At 40.9% G+C, this 22,656-nt stretch overlaps 1 protein-coding gene across 1 annotated transcript in view; it reads right to left on the bottom strand.

The window, feature by feature from the left end:
• Positions 1 to 22,656, bottom strand: part of vwa5b2 (von Willebrand factor A domain containing 5B2) — a 133,967-nt gene that overhangs the window by 56,490 nt on the left and 54,821 nt on the right. Inside the window, exons 9-12 of the mRNA XM_060906037.1 lie at positions 12,979 to 13,181; positions 11,034 to 11,148; positions 9,948 to 10,133; positions 4,390 to 4,585 (exon numbers count right to left, since the gene is read on the bottom strand). Coding sequence (XP_060762020.1) covers positions 4,390 to 4,585; positions 9,948 to 10,133; positions 11,034 to 11,148; positions 12,979 to 13,181 — 700 coding nt within the window. The remainder of the gene's footprint in view (positions 1 to 4,389; positions 4,586 to 9,947; positions 10,134 to 11,033; positions 11,149 to 12,978; positions 13,182 to 22,656) is intronic.

Raw genomic sequence — 22,656 nt, 5'->3', positions numbered from 1 at the left:
ATAGGACTCACACATTGGACAGAAGCTTTATCCACCAAACAGTCCAAGTCTGGAACACTCTTCCAGATAGTGTGGTTGGTAACATCACCCTTGCAAGCCTGGCATCATTCAAAACTCGGGCCCACCGATTTCTTCTGTCTGTCTAAGCTGCTGTGAACCATCTGATTAGTCCTTTAGTTTCGGAAACTACTTGGCTATTGTTCACTCTAACACTATACAGGGTTAGTCAAAATGACATTAACACTTAGATGGTAGAAACCAATCGGATCTGTAGTGGAAGTTCATCAATGGCGTACTGCTGCACCATCTGTATGTAGACATCTGACGTCACTGTTGGAGTGTCAAAAAAGTAGGGCCCAATTACGCCAGCACTGGTCATGGCGCACCACACATTCAGGAGAAAAATATATACAAAAAAAAAAAATGTAGAAAATGTGACAAAATATCTAGACGACTTGTACTATTAATGCAAATGGCTTATTACTACAACCCCAATTCCAAAGAAGTTGGGACACTGTGTAAACTGTAAATAAAAAAAGAATGCGATCATTTACAAATCATGGAAACCCTGTATTTCAATGAAAATAGTACAAAGACATCAGATCAAATGTTAAAACTGAGAAATTGTATTGTTTTTTGAAAAATGTATGCTCATTTTGAATTTGATGTCAGCAACACATTTCAGAAAAGTTGGGACAGGGCAACAAAAGACTGAAAAAGTTGTGTAAAGCTTAAAAAAACTAATTTGGTAAATTGGTAACAGGTCAGTAACATGATTGGGTATAAAAAGAGCATCCCAGAGAGGCGGAGTCTATCAGAAGTAAAGATGGGGAGGGGTTCACCGCTCTCTAAGACTGCGTGGGCAAACAGTGCAAGAATTTAAGAATAACGTTCCTCAATATAAAATTGCAAAGAATTTGGGGATCACATCATCTGTGGTACATAAAATCATTAAAAGATTCAGAGAATCCAGAGAAATCTCTCTATGCAAGGGACAAGGCTGAAAACTGACATTGGATGCCTGTTATCTTCAGGCCCTCAGGCAACACTGCATTAAAAGCAGACACGTGCCTGGAGTGGAAATCACTGTATGGGCTCAGGAACACTTCAGAAAACCATCGTCTGTGAAAACAGTTCATTACTGCATCCACAAATGCAAGTTAAAACCAGATATAAACAATATCCAGAAACATCGCCACCTTCTCTGGGCCCGAGCTCTTTTATGATGGACTGAGGTGAAGTGGAAAACTGTCCCGAGATCTGACAAATCAAAAGTAAATATTCTTTTTGGAAATCATGGACACCACATCCTCCAGGCTAAAGAGGAGAGGGACCATCCAGCTTGTTATCAGTGCACAGTTCAAAAGCCAGCATCTATGATGGTATGAGGGTGCATTAGTGCACATGACATGGGTAGCTTGTACATCTGGAAAGGCATCATTAACGCTAAATTATATACACACGTTTCAGAGCAATATGCTGCCATCCAGACAAAATCTTTTCCAGGCAAGACCTTCCTTCTTTCAGCAAGACAATGCTAAACTGCTTTCTGCACATATTAAAACTGCATGGCTCTGTACTAAAAGAGTCCGGGTGCTAAACTGGCCTGCCTGCAGTTCAGACCTGTCTCACATTGAAAACATTTGGCGTGTTATGAAGCACAAAATATGACAAAAGAGATCCCAAACTGTTGAGCAACTGAAATTGTCTATCAGATGAGAATGGGACAATGTTTGTCTTTCAAAACTACAGCAATTGGTCTCCTCAGTTCCCAAATGTTTACAGAGTGTTGTTAAAAGTAGGGGTGAGGCAACACAGTGGTAAACACGCCCCGTCCCAACTTTTTTGAAACGTGTTGCTGACATCAAATTCAAAACGAGCACATGTTTTTCAAAAAAACAACGAACTTTTTCAGTTTCAACATCTGACATGTTGTCTTTGTACAATTTTAAATGAAATACCAGGTTTCAGTGATTTGCAAATCATTGCATTCTGTTTTTATTGATAGTTTACCCAGCATCCCAACTTTTTTGGAATTGGGGTTGTATTATTTAACTATTTTTTTTAATATTCCAGTGCAACTTTAAGCAAGTCTTGAAGGTGTGTGACCTTAAGGTGTGTAGCCTTGGGAGCTAACCAGCTAGTATAAATAATATGCACATTAGGGTGCATCAGTTGCCCCCTAAAAATGAAAAGTTCCTCCGATCATGATGCATTTTTGTTTTTATGTTCCTTTTGGTAAGAAAACACACTGGGTGAAATATTTTGACAAAATTCAAAAGTTTAATGGTGGCACCAGGAGCTCAAAGTTATGGAAAAAGCTGCTATTTTATGACTTTTATGACAAAATTTTGATCACTTTTCATGAAACATTATGGCACCTTATAGAGTATACCAAATATCTTAGATACACATTTTTAGTACATATTCTAAATATAATATCAAGCACAGTTTGAGTTTTAGCTGTTCATTGAATCATTGTTCAACTACTTTTAAACAATACAAATGTATTATGAATCACATTAATGCTTCTCAATCCCTTGCAAAGGTTCTTAACATGATCTCTGGGTCACAAGAAATCAATAAATGGAGTCCAACATTGTGATTCAAACCTTACGCGAAAACATAAAATAAGCGTTTTTTGGCAAAAAATGAACCTCATGGTGCCACCATTAGACTTTTGAATATGGTCAAAAAAATTTACAGGATGTCTTTATTGGTGAAAAGGAACACTCAAACAAAAATGCATCAGATTTTATGAAAGTAAGGGCAACTGATGCACCCTAATGCACATGAACAAATGACACCTGTTAAACTCATCTCAACGTCTTTTACAGTTGTTTAACCCATCATGGGCAATACTAAAGTCACTGCTGCAAACAGTACAGCATGCAACACCATCACTTTTTACCCCTCTTAGGCCAAGTTTACATTAGACCGTATCTGTCTCGTTTTCTTCGCGGATGCACTGTCCGTTTACATTAAAACGCCGGGAAACGGGAATCCGCCAGGGTCCACGTATTCAATCCAGATCGTGTCTGGTCCGGTGCTGTGTAAACATTGAGAATACGCGGATACGCTGTGCTGAGCTCTAGCTGGCGTCGTCATTGGACAACGTCACTGTGACATCCACCTTCCTGATTCGCTGGCGTTGGTCATGTGACGCGACTGCTGAAAACCGGCGCGGACTTCCGCCTTGTATCACCTTTCATTAAAGAGTATAAAAGTATGAAAATACTGCAAATACTGATGCAAATACTGCCCATTGTGTAGTTATGATTGTCTTTAGGCTTGCCATCCTTCCACTTGCAAGTGGTAAGTGACGCGCATGCCCGACATGCACTGAGATCACACACACAGCGGCTCAGTCCCGAATCACTGCTCGTGCACTTCACTCGTGCGCTCTGTGAGCTGCGCAGGGCCGGAGTGCGCACCCTCCAGAGGGCACTCGCTGTTCAGGGCGGAGTGATTTGGAGCGCAGGATGCCTGCGGAGCCGAGCGTATCCGTGTATTGGCGTTGCTGTGTGCAGGCGAATCGTGTATTGGCGTTGCTGTGTGCACACTAATCGTTTTAAAAACGTTAATCTGATGATCCGCTGATACGGTCTAATGTAAACCCCACCTTAGGCAAGGGTACATTTTTGTGTAATCTGAGGTAAAGTAGGTTTTGTATTTTCATTTTTTGGGACACTCTGCCATGATGCTCCTGGATACACTGAACCAATAGACTCTTGGTCCAGGAGATAAGATCTAAAGCCCACCCACACAGAAAACCAATTGGTCTACTTAGCAAGATGGAGCAATCAGGATGCTCTCTCTCTCTAGATTCTGGGATATTGTATCTAATTTGCGGTAGTCAGGGAGCCACCATCAATATGCGGGAGACTCCCGGAACATCTGGGAGAGTTGGGATGTCTGAGTTATAGGTAGTTATCTAGGTAGTTATATTGATTGAGTTCTCCACTGCTAGACTAATGGATAAAGATGATGCTTCTTTTATCGTCTCATGTCTTACTCATTTATAACTTTCAAGAGCAGAATTAAAAATACCAGGTGCAAACAGTATGCGTTCTGGCTGTCCATATGTGATCGGCTCACTTGTGATGGAAATTAATACCATGTGTGAACAGGGCCTACTGTATAGATGCATTGAAGGCCTCTCATTTATTTATACACATTCATTATTGTTGGTGCTGGATTTAAATTACATAAACACACTGCAAAAGCAACAAGTGGTGAGCTTTTCCTAGGACACTAAATGTTTCAGGGTTGGCCCTGTGTGCATTACCAGAGTCAGTGATGCTCATTGTCTGTGTATAGCATGTATGTGACCAGAGTTGAAGATGTATGTGTCACCGGAGTTGCCAATATTGTCTGTGGCTGGAGCACAGGAAAACTCAGAAGAGACTTCTTGTGAGTTTTCTCTCAGCGTATCTTCAGTGTCCTCTTCATGCTCCAGTTCTCCTTTTCCCTCTCTCTCAGCCATGGGCACCAATGGCTGCAGCAACTCAGATGATCCAGGAGAGAGCTCAAACACTGAGCCAAATGAACCATATGTCAAGGGTCTGTTGGCCTGACTCTTCACCTACACACACACACACACACACACACACACACACACACACACCTCTCTTTAACTCTTTCAATTTGGGTGTAATCACAGTCAATGAGAGTAAAAATACAAAAAAAAAATGCCCTTGCCTCAATTTCTCAAACAGAAAAAAGTAGTAGATCTTGTAATGTTCAATTTGTCCTAGACCTATTATAGTATAAAAATGTAAACATTTTCCATGCAATGTGTTGCCTTAGTTTCTTCTTTTCTTGCTTCTGGGACAACTCACATGACCATTCTAATTACAACAAAATCGATGGGTTTAGTTGAAAAATGATTTATATTCCAATAATTATGTGCCAGCCAAAAGAGAGGTTTATGTAGAAAGTAAATTATTTGCATAATTTACCATCATTTTCTCAAATGTATTTTCAAAGGGAATTTGATTCTATTTCTATAAAGATGGTAAAATGAAGACATAGATGAGGGATTTTCACACTGACATTGTCACAAAAACCAGTCACGGAATGAGAGGATACAAGTGCAGCTTGACAGCTTTTAATAAAAGTTCAAAGTTGCTGACAATTCTAAAACAGTATATAGAAATGTAGGCAATAAGCAGGCATGGGTCGAGCGATTTTCAAACAGGCATAAACAGGATAATCCAAAACTTAAATAAAAACAAACAAACAAACAAACAAACAAAAAAAACAGGAATAGGTCCAACAAAGAAGGAGCAGGCATCAACAAACAGCGGCACGTTTCCCAAAAGCCTCTTAACACTAAGAGCATCTTAACTAGGAGAGAGTGTTCATTGTGCTACTCGCTACTCATTGTGCTACATTTAACAATGATCTTTGTGCTGCAATGCTTTTGGGAAACCCACCCCAGCTTGGTAACGAGCAGTGAAAACCAAAACTTCACTGAGTGAGAATGAACAGAGTCCTTAAATACTGTGGAGTAATGAGGCTGTACTGAACAGGTGTGCCTTTTCAGTACTCAGGTGACGGAGAGTGGTGAGGAGTATGATGGGAACTGTAGTGCAGGGTGTGTTGTGCAGTAAGTGAAAGTGCAGGGGATGGAGAATGGGCAGTGAATGTGACAGAGGGTCCCCCCAGTGAGCTGAATGTGTGGGAGGGCAGCCTCTGGGACAAAGACCAAGTTTGTTTGGGCGTGTGGCATGAAACTCTCTAGTGAGCATGGGGATCAAGGATGTTCTTGACTGAGACCCAACTTTGCTCCTCGGTGAGGTATCCCTCTCAACCAACAACATACTTGGGGCCCTCATTCCTCCTGTGTGAATGCCGGAGAGCATGGACAATGTAAGCAGGCTGACCTTCAAGTTTGAGGGGCTCTGAGGGAGTGGTGGCTGGGGTATGGGATGCAAGTGGTCCAGGTGTGACAGACTTGAGCTGAGAAACAGGAAAGGATAACTCAAGACGGTAAGTGACTTGATTCTTTTGAAAACTTTATAGGGTCCAGTGTAGTGTGGGTTCAGCTTATGACATTTGGCCACGTTTTGGAGGTCCTTAGTACCCAGCCAGACTCTGTCCCTGGGCTGGTACATGGGGGTTTCTCCCTGATTGTAGTAAGTGTTTCTTTTGTGTCTTTGTGCCTGCCTGGTTAACACATTTGTCGGTGGCTTCCCATACTTGCTCGCTCCTTTGGAACCAGTTGTCAACTACTGGCAGATCTGTGGGGCTTTCATTCCAGGGGAACAAGGTGGGCTGGACACCTGGCATGCACTGGAATGGTGTGAGGTAGGTAGCAGAGGGCAGCAAGGAGTTTTGCGCATATTCAGCCCACAGGAGGAAATGTGGGCAATTTTCTTGGTTGTCAGCGCAGAATGAACGAAGGAATGTGTTGATTTCCTGATTCACCCACTCAACTTGGCCATTGGCTTGGGGCTGGTATCCTGACCTGAGGCTCACAGTGACTCCCAGGTTATCCATGAAGACTTTCCAAACTTGAGAGGCAAACTGGACACCCTGATCACTTACAATATCTTCCAGGATACCAAAGTTTCTGAACACATGGTTAAACAATATTTCTGCTTGTTCAAAGGCTGTTGGCAGACTGGGTAGAGGTACCAGGTGCAAGAAAAAAGAAAAGTGCCCACAGATTAACAAAATGGTATTTGACCTTGAGATACTGGAAGGTCAGTCATGAAGTCCACTGCAATGTGGGTCCAGGGACGCTGAGGAGTAGGTAAGGGCTTACGTTTGCTTGCTGGCAGTGACCTGGGGACTTTGGCTCTAGCGCAGTCAGAGCAAGATGAAACAAATTTATTGATATCAGAGATCATGTGAGGCCACCAATACTTGACCTTTAGGAGCTGGTATGTATGGTGAAACCCTGCGTGACCTGTGGCTGGAGAGGTATGATCTCAGGTGATGAGGCAAGCCCTGAGGCATGGGGGAAACATGTGAGGTTGGCTGGACACCCAGTGGGAGTGTGATTAGGTAGTGTGTGGGATAATTCATGGTTGATCTCCCAGGTTATGGTGTTTACGAAACAGGAGGGTGGCAGAATGGGTTCAGGCATAAGTTCAGGTTCATGGGTACCATGTTGACAAGACTGAGGTGGCTTTAGCATTGTGGGAGCCAGGATGATAGGACAGAGTGAAGTTAAATCGAGTAAAGAAAAGGGCCCACAGAGCCTGCCTCAGATTCAGTGTCTTGGCAATACGAAGGTACTCTAAATTTTTACGGTCCATGAAAACTGTAAGGTTGCTTGGTGCCCTCCTGCCAGTGCCTCCACTCTTCAAGAGCCAGTTTGATGGCTAAAAGTTCTCTGTTGCCAACATCATGATTTTGTTCAGCTGGAGACAAGTGCTTTGAGAAGGCGGCCACTGGGTGCAACTTTGGTTTATCACCAAATTATTGAGGCAATACAGCATCATCTTCCATGTCTGAGGTGTCCACCTCCACTGTGAACGTTTTTTTGGGATCAGGGTGCTTGAGAATGGGTGCTGATGTGAATGCACTCGAGCTTTGAATGCAGCTTCAGCCGTGGGATTACAAGCCAGTTTCTTTGCCCCCTTCTTGACGAGACATGTCAGGGGTTCTCTCTCTGCTTGCCTTGTTAACAGGAGTCTTATAGCATACTGAGTAGTTAGATATAAGGTTCTCTGCTTCTACTGTGGTGATACATTGACCCTCCCATCATCGCTTTTCCCTTTCGGCAATGCTTAGCTGGGTATGGCCAAACTACATGGGCTCTGAGTTGGCATGTGGAGCTGTCAAATATGTGAGACCTAATACCTTAGACCAACACTGAATGAGTTGATCCAGACGTATGGCGAGATTGATGAGGGAATCAAGGGTGACCTGGTCGTCATGACTGATGAGCTCCGTGAGAATGTCTGCATTCAGTCTGTGGTGGAAGATGGCCTTCAGCGCAGGCTTGTTCCATCCACTTCCTGCAGGTAATGTCCAGAATTTGAGTGCGTTCTCAGCGGCACATCATGATCCTTGCCGAATGACCAGCAAACTTTCACCGATCTCTTTGTCTTAAGGTACATGATCGAACACATGCTGGAACATTGAGACAAATGGTTCATAGGTGAGCTTGGCTCCATGGTTCTGCTCCCAGACAGTGGTAGCCCATTGGTAGCTTTGTCTGTTAGCAAGTTTATGAGCTGAGCCACCTTATCCTGATCTGAACCTTCTTGAGTGGTGAAATACATGGTGCATTGCAACAGGAAGCCTCAGTACTGAGCGGCTTCGCCAGCAAGCTTATCCGGTTGTGCAGTCAGACAGCTGGTGGTGACTGAATGGGTCTGCTTGAAGTGAGGCAGAAAGACTTGTGACAGCACGTTAGCCAGCTGTATGAGCTTCTCCTTGGTGGCGTGGAGACATTGTTGTTTGTTCATAAGCTGGCCCTGGTTGATGAACGTGCTGCGCAAGTTCTCCCATTCTGCTGAATCCATGATGCAGCAAGGTATTCCGTCATGAAAATCAGGCACAGACCGAGAGGATGCAAGCTTGACAGTTTTTAATAAAACTTCAAAGCTGCAGACAATTCCAAAACAGTAGGCAAGAAACATAGTCAATACACAGGCATGGGCCAAGTGATTTGAAAACAGGCATAAACAGGATAATCCAAAACTCAAAGTAAAAAAACAGGAACAGGTCAAACAGGCGTAAACAAACATCTTGGTAATGAGCAGTGAAAACCAGAACAATGCTTCTCAGCAAGCTAGGATGAACAGAGTCTTTAAATACTGTGGAGTAATGAGGCTGTAATGATGAACAGGTACACTTTGTCAGTACTCAGGTGACGGAGAGCAATGAGGAGCATGATGGGAATTGTAGTGTGGGGTTTAACCAATCAGAAAAATCCCCCCCCCCCCCCCCCCCCCCCCCGATCATTTGTGGCAATGCTCTGATGTCACTTGGGTGAAGCACATGGAAGCTCATCTGCACTTAATCCCCCCAGACACAGACAAGAAATCACTGCCCCTGGCTGGAGATTATTTCATTAAAAGTTTATATGAAAATTTTTGAAATTCCCTTTCTCTAACAAAAAAGTGGAGGGGGAAAGATAATACTGATGAACAGTGAGGGAAGAGTGAACAGCTGATGTACTCCTACATGACTGAGGCAACTTGTCATATTTATATCCCTGGTACAAGTACTGCTGCCATGACAGCCTCATTCTGTGGTCTGTAACCTTGCTAGACTACCTACAAACAGAACTGCATACAATCTGACTTACCTAAATCTGTTGAAGAGGCAAGTGCACGAGTGTTTACATGTTCTTGGCAGCAAAAGCACTTGTTAGCATGCTTCATCCATGTGTGATCATAACGTTTGCATGAACACCATTGTGTGTTGCCCATCTGTTGTTCCTCCTCAGCTTCAGGATCTGAAGAGCTGGCTTCCTGTTCTGATTCTTCTTGAGAATCACCTTCCTCAACTCTTGGCTCAAACTGATAGGGTTCTAGGCCAGTAAAACCTGCAATGAATTCGTACTCGCTGTCTTCTGAGTCACTTTCCGCTATCTTGTCTGCGGAAATTGATTACTGCTTAACACTTTGCCCCTTCAGTACTGAAGAGTGACACTCAGCCTTGCACCCAAGTGACGTCATGCATCGCCCTTCCAACAGGCTGCATGGCAGCCTACTGGTGGCATTAGAGCAGCGATACAAAAACGCTCACAACTTTCTCATAAATGGTCAAACATGCCTGAAACTTTTCTTACAGGCTCTCAATATTACAAGCTACCAACCCATGCATGCATTTACATTACATTTTCCATTCCTTTAAAGGTACATGCTGTTACACTCATTTATACACAGCCCTTCAAAATACAATCTAGAAAATACAATTTACTATTCACAAAGCTAAATGGTCCCATTTCCTACCTCTCTTTCTCTCTCACATACACTTACATCATTCTTCTTTACTTTGAAAGCAGAGACATCGTAGAGAGTGCAGTAGCCAATCAAACGGTTCCCTGGATAGAGCGGAGGGATCTCATTAGGTGAGAGGAGAGCCTCCATGTTGTCTGGCACGTACCAGTCAATGCGCACATCTGTCAGCGCAGGTTCCAGAGCTTTCTTCAGACATTTTATCAGCTACAACAAGGCAATAATCTTTTTATAAAATAAAATAAAGCACTTCACATATTACCTATAATTAAGCACAATCATCTGGCATTGCTTAACTTTTAACTGAGTTATGGAAATCCCCAGCTCTTCATTTCTATGTTTTAATTGTCTTTTTGGTTGCATACAATGCTTTTTTAAAATTTAGAGTTTATATTTATACATTTGTTTATATTTGAGTTAAAAAGGTGACACTGTTCACGAAACTAATAAAGCACAAGAGATTTACATATAATGTGTTACTCAGCTGGCTCACTGATTGATATAACTAATTGTTAACATGACTTCAAGCCATTATCATTTTTATCATGACACCATAGGAACAGTTTAAAATAGGCAACATTTGTCCGAATTACTTCTTTTCTGCATTTCTCTAATTAAAGAATCTATCGCCAGAATGATCTCATCTCATTATCTCAAGCCGCTTTATCCTGTTCTACAGGGTCGCAGGCAAGCTGGAGCCTCTCCCAGCTGACTACGGGCGAAAGGCGGGGTACACCCTGGACAAGTCGCCAGGTCATCACAGGGCTGACACATAGACACAGACAACCATTCACACTCACATTCACACCTACGGTCAATTTAGAGTCACCAGTTAACCTAACCTGCATGTCTTTGGACTGTGGGGGAAACCGGAGCACCCGGAGGAAACCCACGCGGACACGGGGAGAACATGCAAACTCCACACAGAAAGGCCCTCGCCGGCCCCGGGGCTCGAACCCAGGACCTTCTTGCTGTGAGGCGACAGCGCTAACCACTACACCACCGTGCCGCCCGCCAGAATGATATTTTTTAGAAATTGTTTTACAGACATTTTTATACACACTTTCTATTGTGTGTCTCCACTAGATGGCAACTGTGATCTCTCACCTTTGGCTGCAGCCTCTCATCATCACAGAGAAACTCTGCTCTTCCTCCTGTCAGTTTGGCAACACCATGAAGGAGCCTCCTGCAGGCCCTTGACCCTAGACCCAATCCAAAACATCTATGCACACACACACACACCAGCTTAATCACTCTATTCACTAAATAAATGGATGCATTAGGAACGCTTCAGGTGCAAATGTGACTTATTCATTATCCCAGTGCCTTCATGCAGGCAGGAAGATGGTGGTTTATTGTGGTGTACGAATTCAGAGTTAATCAAAATTCTTATCTCAACTTATTGATAGTTGTGTGGAAAATAATTTTTCCAGACCTGGGAACCCCATACTGTAACATGCATGCTCAACACATCAGGTGCTTGTTAAGAGCTTCATGAGTTCAAGTCTTTTAAAGCAGGAAAAATTGAGTTGGATCCATGGGGTTTCCAGAACTGGGATTATACAGATGCTGCATCCACCCTTTTTGCAAAATGTGTATAAGGACCTATTTGACTTCCTCCCCCATCTTCAAAACTAAAGCCCAACTGGTCGCACATACTGTAGAGTGAGTGTGTAATTTGTTAGTATTCCTCTGAGAATAATCAGGGCCATTTCACTAATTGTCTAAGGAAAGGGGGAGCCAAAGATACACACACACACACACACACACACACACACACACACACACACACACACACACACACACACACTGCTTAGAATTCAGCTCAGGTCTGTTTGAGTGTTTTGCTCTTAAATGCCCAGAGTGCTTATAAATAACTGGCTCCATTTTGAAACACAGCCAATACCCCCATCAAAAAAAATGTCATTGCACAAGGAATCATCAATAATCTAAGACTGTACAATAAATAAAGCATACTTAAGATGCTAACTGATGGTTCTGGAGAAAAGAAAACACAGAGAAAAACACACAGTAGTGTGTATCTTCATGGAATACTTGATTTCTGGGTTGTTCCCCCCTGACTGTTTCAGAAAAACTACTGTGGACTTGTTCACCAAAAAAACAACAACCCACTGCCTACCAAAATTCACTCAGCATTACACCCCAACATCTGCAGTAAATACTGTACTTGCGTACATGATATACATTTATTTTACCTGACCTGCGTTGATATTACATTACATTACAGGCATTTAGCAGACACTTATCCAGAGTGATGTACAACAAGCACACATACATACCCAGCGCCTAGGGAGCAGTTGTAGGTTAGGTGCCTTGCTCAAGGGCATTTCAGCCATGGATTTGCCCTGCTGGTCCAGGGAATCAAACCAGTGACCCTTTGAGCCCAGTATCTGAATGCTCACTTGCCTGCCAATCACCTTTCCATTTACTGAACATTCCATTTACTAAGGTTTTGTTTATTCTTTTAACATTGTTTGGGAAATGCACTTGAAAACGTACTTTGGTTGAAGTGGTACTTTGGGCTTTAAGTGTAATGCCTTTCCTCTGAGGTTGTTTCCTTGTAAAGATATATTTTCAACAACAGGGAGATTATTTTGGTTGCTCTGTTCAGTAACTTGCAAATAGTCTTAAAACCAACATGATAAATAATCGTGCTAAGATTGTAATTTGTGATCCAGTCTGGGGGGAACCCCCCCACAAATTTTTCAAGATTGCCCCTTTATTAAATGGGTTTAAATACCACTTTAAAAACTCATAAAGAGCCCTTAATTATAAAGATTTTAATCAACACAAAATTGAGCATACATGCACAATCTTTTACTTGTGACTGTGAGATACTGACTTTAATAGTGGTGTACATTTTTTAATAGCAGAACCTTTTTGTACCTACCTATTTATATATGAGGCTCCAGGTGTAACTTTAATGGTGATAGTGTTACATATTTACCTACCAGGAGTTTATCTATAATTGTTCGCTGGAGGTTATGTTTTAATTACCTGGTGTGGTAGATATTTATGTTTTAGGTGTTACCTGGCATTACAGGTGTTCCTCCTGACTAGTTCCAGAACTTTGCCAACATTGCTGAGTGAGCCATCAGTGAGGATGAAGAGCTGTCGAGGGCAGCTACGATGAACAGGTTGATGGTACACCCAGGACAGTGCCCCCAACAGGTTATTGCCACACAGATCCGCATGCAACTTCTGTACATAATCTAATACCTGGTCCGTGATAATCTTTTGAATAAAGATCGACATAGATGGCAGAGATTTATTTATATAAATTCAGATTACTGTAATCAATGCTTTATGTAGTAAAACATTACATTAAGAGTGTTTTCTAATGCTTACTGAAACAAGAATTTGATATGACAGACTCTTTTAGACATCTTGTAAGGATATATAATATAATAATCCATATCAGCTGATGAAACAAAACCTTGTTTCAAAACAGCTGATACTGAGGTCATAGATAGATAGATAGATAGATAGATAGATAGATAGATAGATAGATAGATAGATAGATAGATAGATAGATAGATAGATAGAATCTTTAGCTATAGGCTTGAGCAATAGATTTATTACATGGACATATTTTAACACTAGATGATCACAAATGAATGTACCTTACTGTAGACTAAGCTGTCAAAAACACATTTTGGTGTTCAAATACTCTGAATTCTCATAATATTTACATAGTCAAAGGAAATCAATATTTCACTGTTTAAGGGGAAATAATTCGAAGCTAATTAATTTTTAGTCTACAAAACAGCTGCTGTCTCCCCTTATCTATATTAGAAGATGGAGAGTTACTCTAAATTTAAAGTAAAATAAAATGTAAGTTGATTATTCTATATTTTTTATTCTTATATGCACCTTACGTATATCAGGAATGCATGTTCAGTTGGAAGAATGAATGTGTTCACATTTTTGAAATATACTTTGGGAATTTGAGAAAAATTCTCATTAGGGCTGAGTGGTTTGGAGAAAACATCCAATTGCAATTTTTTCTGGCAGATATTGCGATTTGATTTGTGATTTTTTTTAAGTCAAGCTTCAGTTCAATATTCACTGTATAACATATTTAAAACAGGTGATGGAACATCACCACATGAAATATCATCAAAATATTTACTGCTCTATATTTTAATGCAAGAATGTTCCACAACATGCCTTGCACAATACCTTTTGTTGCACATCTGTCGTCTCTAACTTGAAATATTCCCATACCACCGAAGTGCTGCTCTTCTTTGGGAACAAATTGTCCAACATTGCTTCTGGCTCAGTGGTGGCCATTTTTCGCACCACATATGGAACACATTCCATTGGGGTTCACTTGTTTGTTGTTGGGTGTAAACACAGTTGTCTTGGAACACTTCTGATTGGTGAGCATGACCGGTACATGAGGAGCACAGCACTTCAAGGGCAAGGGCCAAATTGTGATAGCTAGATGACTGGGTCTGAGCAGCTTCAAAATGGTACATCTTGTAGGGTGTTCCCAGTGTGCAATGGTTAGTACCTACCAAAAGTGGTCCAAGGAAGGACAACCATCAAACCGGTGACAGGGTCATGGGTGTTGAAGGCTCACTGATTTGCATGGGGCATGAAGGCTAGCCCATATGGTCCAAGTCCACAACAGAGCTAGTGTAGCAAAAACTGCTGAAAAAGTTAATGCTGGCTAAAACAGAACGGTATCAGCATTCATTTTATTCAGCAGTTTGTGCTACAGTAGCTCTGTAACTCTTGTGGGCTTGGACCATACAGGGCTCGACATTAACGCTTGTCCGCTTGTCTGGGACAAGTGATACGTTATGTTGGACAAGTTCATCATCTCAGTTACTTGTCCGATCGGACAAGTGCCAAAATATGCCGATATTCGGGTTACATATCAAATTTATCAGTTTATTCACATGATTTCTGAAGCATCTCACTCGACATATTGTTTTGATGAATCGCCGGATGTTTCTATTTGGAAAGAGCGATGTGCGCATGCGCAATATTCCACTTGCAAAACCGGCCAATACCGCTTCGTGTATTTGAGCTGAAAAGTAAACAGTCATTTATGACTGGTTTTAATCGTGTCATACACGTAGATTTGTTGACATTTCTGTTGGCGGGATCATTATTCAACTGTATATTTACGTTGAGTATGTGGTAATTTTCAAATCTTTGAATTGTTGTTGGTAGTGTTCATTATATAGCCGAGCATGTGGCAGGGTGTGCTGGGCTTGGAATGTGCGCCTGCATGCATGTGGATTGACAGGGAGTGAGATAGGAGTGGGGAAAGTTCTCATTCTCATTATCTCTAGCCACTTTATCCTGTTCTACAGGGTCACAGGCAAGCTGGAGCCTATCCCAGTTGACTACGGGCGAAAGGCGGGGTACACCCTGGACAAGTCGCCAGGTCATCACAGGGCTGTGGGGAAAGTTATCTATGAAATACCAAGCTGTCAAATGGCTGCTAATTAGGTTACCGGCTGTATTAATTAACTAATTAGTAATGGGAGTTTAGGAATTTGAAACATAGGGCTCTATAATTTAGATATAATTATGGATTATTTGAAATTATTAATTATCTTTTTTTTGACCATTAAATACCATACAGAAGCCACACTGAATAATTAGACAACAATTAATCAGTGGAGAATATATATTCAAAGTTAATAATTTAAAAATAAAAATATATATAATTTTAATTTTCTGGTTTTCAATTTCTCATAAATAAATTAATGATTGATGGAGTCCAATTTTTTTTCTGCAGTGAATAGATTTTTGTTATCAGTTGTTTTTATTTGTAGCATTATTTGTTTCTCTTGTCCAAACTAGTGATATCTCATCAAGTCATAAATTTTATGATAATGTTACTTTTTGTGATATTTGTTACTGAACTGCAGAGTACTGATCTGTGCATATATAATGGTTAGTGTTTCTGGATCTCATAGTATAGTTATTTTGTTCTTAAAATTTTATGTTCATAATTTCTACTCTATTGGAATATATTGCTTCTGAATTTCAGCATAATAATTTGTGAATTATGGTATCAATCATATGGTGTCAATCATATGTTGTGAATTCAGAAACAAATGCAATAAAGATTGCTGGGTTACAAATAGTTTATCTGTGTTTTTTTTTTCTCAAATATTTCTTCGGCTGTGATGACCTGGCGACTTGTCCAGGGTGTACCCCACCTTTCACCCGTAGTCAGCTGGGATAGGCTCCAGCTTGCCTGCGATGCTGTGGAACAGGATAAAGGGGCTAGAGATAATGAGATGAGATGAGCTATTTCTTCGGACAAGTCAACTTTACATTCGGACAAGTAAATTTCCTTTCAACTTGCCCGACAGGACAAGTGGTTTCAAAAGTTAATGTAGAGCCCTGCCATATGGGCTAGCCTTGATGCCTCATGCCAATCAATCAATGAGCCTTCGATGCCCATGACCCTGTCAGCGGTTCGTCGGTTGTCCTTCCTTGGATCACTCAGAGTGTCTACAGGTTTGTCCAAGTTAAATTTAAGACTTTTTAAGACTTTTTAAGACCATGTTCCAAAAAAAATTAAGACCAAATCTAAAGTCACACAAAAACGTACTCTTTTGAAAAAAAAAAACCTATATAATTTAATGTAAATTATTGTTCTTGTAAACATTCACCAGAAAACACTATTCTAGTAGAAGTACTTCATTTCTTTTCCTTGACAGGCATTCACACACTCAGAACACAATATAAGGATTGGATAAACTTGTAACTATGTGACAATCAGAATGCAGTCACAACGTTTGAATCCAAGGCCATCCTTAAAAAAAAATCTGTTTCCTGTCCACCGGGTGAGCAAAAAAAATTTTCAGTAGGGAGGGAGTGATTTTTTTTTAATGGATGGATAAGAAATCGCAATGCTGTGTTTGCTTTTTCTTTCAGTACTTTTTTATTACAAAAAAAGACACATTTAATAAAATGACAGTTTAATCAACTGAAACGTGTACAAAAACTTTAAGTTAGCATTTTAAATGCTGACTGCAACATTTGCAAAACTTTTACAAAGGTACTTAAAATGTCCGACACACGGACTTTTTGTAGTTCTAAATCGAGCGTTAGGCCTAGTTCGGATGAAATTACACTATTAAAATGATCACTGAATGATTTGTTTTTCTGAATCTTTACTATTTTGTTGTTCGCTAGAATACCATTTTGAGATTTCACACTTAAGCAAATGTTTGAAAACTCTGGATCTCCTTCCTTCATGGTGGCTGCCATTTTTTTGTGCCGCACGGCGCATGCACAGAGCTGATTCGACAGGGCTTTCCACAAGCGCCGGCTGCCGGCCATACAGCCAACTACACAATTAAGTCCAGCCGGCTACTTTAATGACTATTATTTTTGTAGCCCACAGGCTCTAAATATTAATTTACGATTTTAATAAAATTAAATGTTTATCTAACGGACTGACAATGTCAAACTGAACCGCACTCATTTAAGCTGTGATTCGCGCTGTTTGTACCGATAATAACCACAAATTCCCCGCCGACTTCATTGATCAAGGGAGAGTAACTCATCCGCGGCCCCGACATGCGGTGTGTGTGCGCGCGCACTCAGCGGAGGCAGTAGTGTGTCGGGGCCGTTGGAGGCGACATCAGAGGGAACAGAAGCAGAGATGACGCTTATTTTGTCTCCGGTAAACCAGTCTTCTCTCATTCAATTACGTGCTGGCATCAAAAGACACCGTTGGTTGTAAATGAAACCAAACTGAGTGGTTGGAGTGTATTTTCATACACAAATGGAGAAATGTTCGCCGAGTGTTTAATTGTGTAGCCCCACTGCAGACTGTTGTCGTTGTTAATTCATAGCATGCTCAGCTGCGTGAATGTGTCATGCACCGAAAATAAGAGATTTACAAGCCAGGAACGCCTCATGATGCAATACGCAAGAAAAGAAAGATGATTTACTGCCATTTTACTTTGTATTTGAGTAAAGTGAATAAATAAATGGTCTGTGGAAAATACATTTAATCCTGGGAACTGCGTGCACAGGAGTTTATTATTAGTGATGCAGTGCTATGCATTGCAAACTATTGACTCCCATATAGGGAGCAAAGCACAGCAAACTCTTGTTCTTCCGTTTTTCATCTTCTGTACAAATTTCGATTTTGAATAACCCAATAACCGTACATCGCACACAGACAAACAATACATCAAAACGTGCGGCTCGATCGGACTCACTATGCTATTACTTTGTTCAGCATTCTACAAAATTTCACGCAAAATTTACAATTCATTTTCTATGGAATTAATTGAAAAAATTACACATTTTCAATGTTTTTCAAACATCCACTGCTCTGGCATGCTTTCACCTAGAGACATGACTCAAACTTTACAACGGAGACAAAATTCTCCTGTGTGGATCTGGCATTCAACTTTTTTGCTAGGTTCTATACTTTTTGATCAGTCACAGATCAAACACCATGAGCAAATCTGGAGAAATTCAGGCTTTATAATGGGTGTCTATTGCGTTACACACCAGTGGGGCTCAGGAGTTTAGAGTGTAGGCAGCTTGGAAAAAAAAAAGCTCTAACTTTCTCATTTAAACTGCGTTTTCAGCCACAATTTTCACTCTACACACAATTTTCTCAAAAGTTGTAGTCACACTTGTCCTGATTCACACAATGTGTCTACCTGAGTGATAGGACTTACAGTTTTTGAATGAGAAGCCTGAAAGTAAGGAGAGGACAGGCGCGCTGCCCCATAGACTCCCATTATAAACCTGGCAGCGCTTCGACTGCAAAATCAGAAATGTCACTTGTTTTTAACTCGCACTATTGTCCAGATTTTTTACACTAGGGACAAAAAACTTACATCAATGTGTTCATGGGAGCCTTGTAGTGCTCAATGTGCAAGAATTTTGTGAATAGCTCCTTTCGTTTCCGTGTAAATCAGCATTGTTCGAGGAGAGGGAACTCTGAGAAAAAGTGCTCTTTGCTTGTCATATTGTCTCTTCCCTGCACCTGAGCACCGTTACCAAGGCGACAAGCTCCACTCAGGGAGCAGAGAGGGGCAGGGCTGCTCTCTCTCTCAAACGACAGGACTTACACAACAGATCAGGCACTAAGTGGTTGTCAAGCACGCGTGTGTCTAGCAACCGGTGGATTCGGAGCCTGCGCGGTATAATTGTGAGCATCAAAAATGATTAAACTTTTTCCCCATCCAAAGTGTACCACATTTTAACGATATAACTGAGTAAAATCTCCATAAATTTAAGATTTAAAATTTAAGACCACGGGGTTTGAAATTTAAGACAATTTAAGACTTTTTAATGGCCTTATTTTAGGAAAATTAAATTTAAGACTTTTTAAGGACCCGCGGCCACCCTGTCACTTTTGGTAGGTACTAACCACGGCATAGCAGGAACACCCTACAAGATGTGCCATTTTGGAGATGCTCAAACCCCAGTCATCTAGCCATCACAATTTGACCCTTGTCAAAGTCGCTCAGATCCTCACGCTTGCCAATTTTTCCTGCTTCCAACACATCAACTTCAAGAACTGACTTCTTTTGCTGCCTAATATATCCCACCCCATGACAGACACCATTGTAGTGAGATAATCAATGTTATTCACTTCACCTGTTAGTGGTCATAATGTTATGGCTGATCAGTGTATCTCTGTACTTCTTTCACTCACCTTTATACTTTATCCTGGATAAACTGTATAAATTGTGATGTGACAAACTGTAAAGTCTAAAAAGGTCATAGAAACAAATATTTTATCTTGTATGTGGGTGTGCAGCCTTATGTACAAGCAGCCAGCAATTTATAAATCAGCTCTAAATTGGTATTGTCATTTCTCAGGCAGTTCACTTAATAGCTACAGGTATCTAGGGTGGGTTACTTTTGTATGCAAAAACTTTAAACAGTGCAGTCAAAGCCAAATTTGCTTTTTCCTAATACATGATGCAAAATATCAAATAGGTCACCATATGGCTGCATGTGTCTTTAACCCTGGAGCAGCTAAAACCTGATACAGCACTGCCATGGCAACCTGCTGTACCAACAAGGACATGAGCTCTTATCAGCATGATAGATTGCCTGCAGATAAATGACCATTACACACACACGTGCACGCACACACCCCACAACACTTACTAGTCATTAGCATAGTTTAAGTAGGCATATCAGACGCTCACTGGCCGTGCTATGCAAATTGTGCATGCAGACGCTCATCTGAGTTTCCAAATCTGTCATTGCTTAACTCTTGAATATTTTCTATCCTGAATACTATCATTAAAAAGCTTATAATCTCTGCTCTCCAAAGAAATTTATCTCGTTAAGATCTGTTCAGTACTTTGGGTACCGCAGGTTGAAGTTGGTACAGCAGAATACACTCTCTGCTTGCATGACATTGGGAAACTGCCGGTACTTTTTGAGTCACAGGAAAGTGATCAGGCTCTCTTCTGATCGGTTTCCAACTGGATTACTTGTGTATATCAATCTGATAACTTTTATAGGAATGTTCTCTAGTTCTCACTGTTTCTGATGAAGTATTCAGCAAAATTTTCGATCTGCTAATTTTGATGTTATGCTTCACAGGAGACTTTGAAGTGAGTTTTCATAGCTTTACCTACTTATGTTTTCAAATTAAACTGATTCATGTAAATAAATAACTATTTTAGAATATAACTGTAGTTTTGATGAAAAATATTGAGATTTTAGTGGTCGAAATGACATTTAAAAAACGGAAGTCAGAAATGCGAGTGTCGATTTCAATTCAATTAATTGGAATTGCTTATTGGATGTGGCTAACCGTTTTTTTGAGGTTAGCTTTGAAATCTGGAAATATTAATCAAAATAATCAGTTATAATCTTTCATATAAACACTAGTAGTCCCTACTTAGAAATACAAAGTCCTACAGAGCACAAAGAGGGTATTAGAAATATTATCTCATCTCATTATCTGTAGCCGCTTTATCCTGTTCTACAGGGTCGCAGGCAAGCTGGAGCCTATCCTAGCTGACTATGGGCGAAAGGCGGGGTACACCCTGGACAAGTCGCCAGGTCATCACAGGGCTGACACATAGACACAGACAACCATTCACACTCACATTCACACCTACGGTCAATTTAGAGTCACCAGTTAACCTAACCTGCATGTCTTTGGACTGTGGGGGAAACCGGAGCACCCGGAGGAAACCCACGCGGACACGGGGAGAATATGCAAACTCCGCACAGAAAGGCCCTCGCCGGCCACGGGGCTCGAACACGGACCTTCTTGCTGTGAGGCGACAGCGCTAACCACCACACCACCGTGCCGCCCAGAAATATTATTTTATTACTTTTTTATTTTGATACAGAATGGTAGACGTGAATGACATTCAATGCTTATTTATGCATATTTTATAAATTACCATTTCTTTTTCCTTCTTTGTGATGTATAAATGAGAGTTAAGATCAGCTTTATATTGCACAAATAAAGCCATTCGGTGAAACTTCGAAGAGAATGTACCGATTTAACCTTTTTAAAAAAAAACCTAATTAGCATAATTACTACTAATTAAATACTAATTTGCATAATTTGTTTTTACTAAATTTTCAAACTTTATATTCAGTATACAACCATCTATGTGCCTGCCAATTTCCATGTAAATATCTCATCTCATTATCTCTAGCCGCTTTATCCTTCTACAGGGTCGCAGGCAAGCTGGAGCCTATCCCAGCTGACTATGGGCGAAAGGCAGGGTACACCCTGGACAAGTCGCCAGGTCATCACAGGGCTGACACATAGACACAGACAACCATTCACACTCACACCTACGGTCAATTTAGAGTCACCAGTTAACCTAACCTGCATGTCTTTGGACTGTGGGGGAAACCGGAGCACCCGGAGGAAACCCACGCGGACACGGGGAGAACATGCAAACTCCACACAGAAAGGCCCTCGGCGGCCCCGGGGCTCGAACCCAGGACCTTCTTGCTGTGAGGCGACAGCGCTAACCACTACACCACCGTGCCGCCCCATGTAAATATATTGGGAAAAAAGTTATTAAGAAAAAAACCCCACTTGATCTCATTCGTTAATTTGGCCCATTTTGGGCCATGTTTTCCTAATACATAACATTAGGTAAGTTTTCTAAAAATTAAGCCATTTTTTCCAATCTTTGATTGGTAATATCTCAAGAACAGATAAACATTTTAATTCAGTAAAAAGTATGTTGTATAGCAATCAATTCTGAATTCAGTGAGAGCAGTTTCAAGCAATTTGGATTGAATTTGAATTTTTACCTGATTTTACCAATTTAAGGCAACGTCTAAAGTGTCATTAGGCTTTGTCAGTAAAGTGCTCCTGGCGATATACAGAGTTAAGATCAGCTATACATTGCACAAATAAAGCCATTTGGTGAAACTTTGAAGAAGAGAGTGCACTGATTTAACTCATAATAATAATAATAATAATAATAATAAAAGTGTTTATATCATCATATATAATTATTATATATAATTATATAATAAAGCCCTGTGATGACCTGGCGACTTGTCCAGGGTGTACCCCGCCTTTCGCCCGTAGTCAGCTGGGATAGGCTCCAGCTTGCCTGCGACCCTGTAGAAGGATAAAGCGGCTAGAGATAATGAGATGAGATGAGATGAGATGAGATTATATAATAATTGTATAGAATATTATGCTCCTATTTTTGAGATGCGATACAGTGGAATATCTCTGGATCAAGGTAGAAAA

Source organism: Neoarius graeffei, chromosome 23 (assembly GCF_027579695.1).
Source record: "Neoarius graeffei isolate fNeoGra1 chromosome 23, fNeoGra1.pri, whole genome shotgun sequence".
Classification (NCBI taxonomy): domain Eukaryota; kingdom Metazoa; phylum Chordata; class Actinopteri; order Siluriformes; family Ariidae; genus Neoarius; species Neoarius graeffei.
Note: the sequence above shows the minus strand (reverse complement) of the source record. Positions and strands in the feature narration are given on the sequence as shown.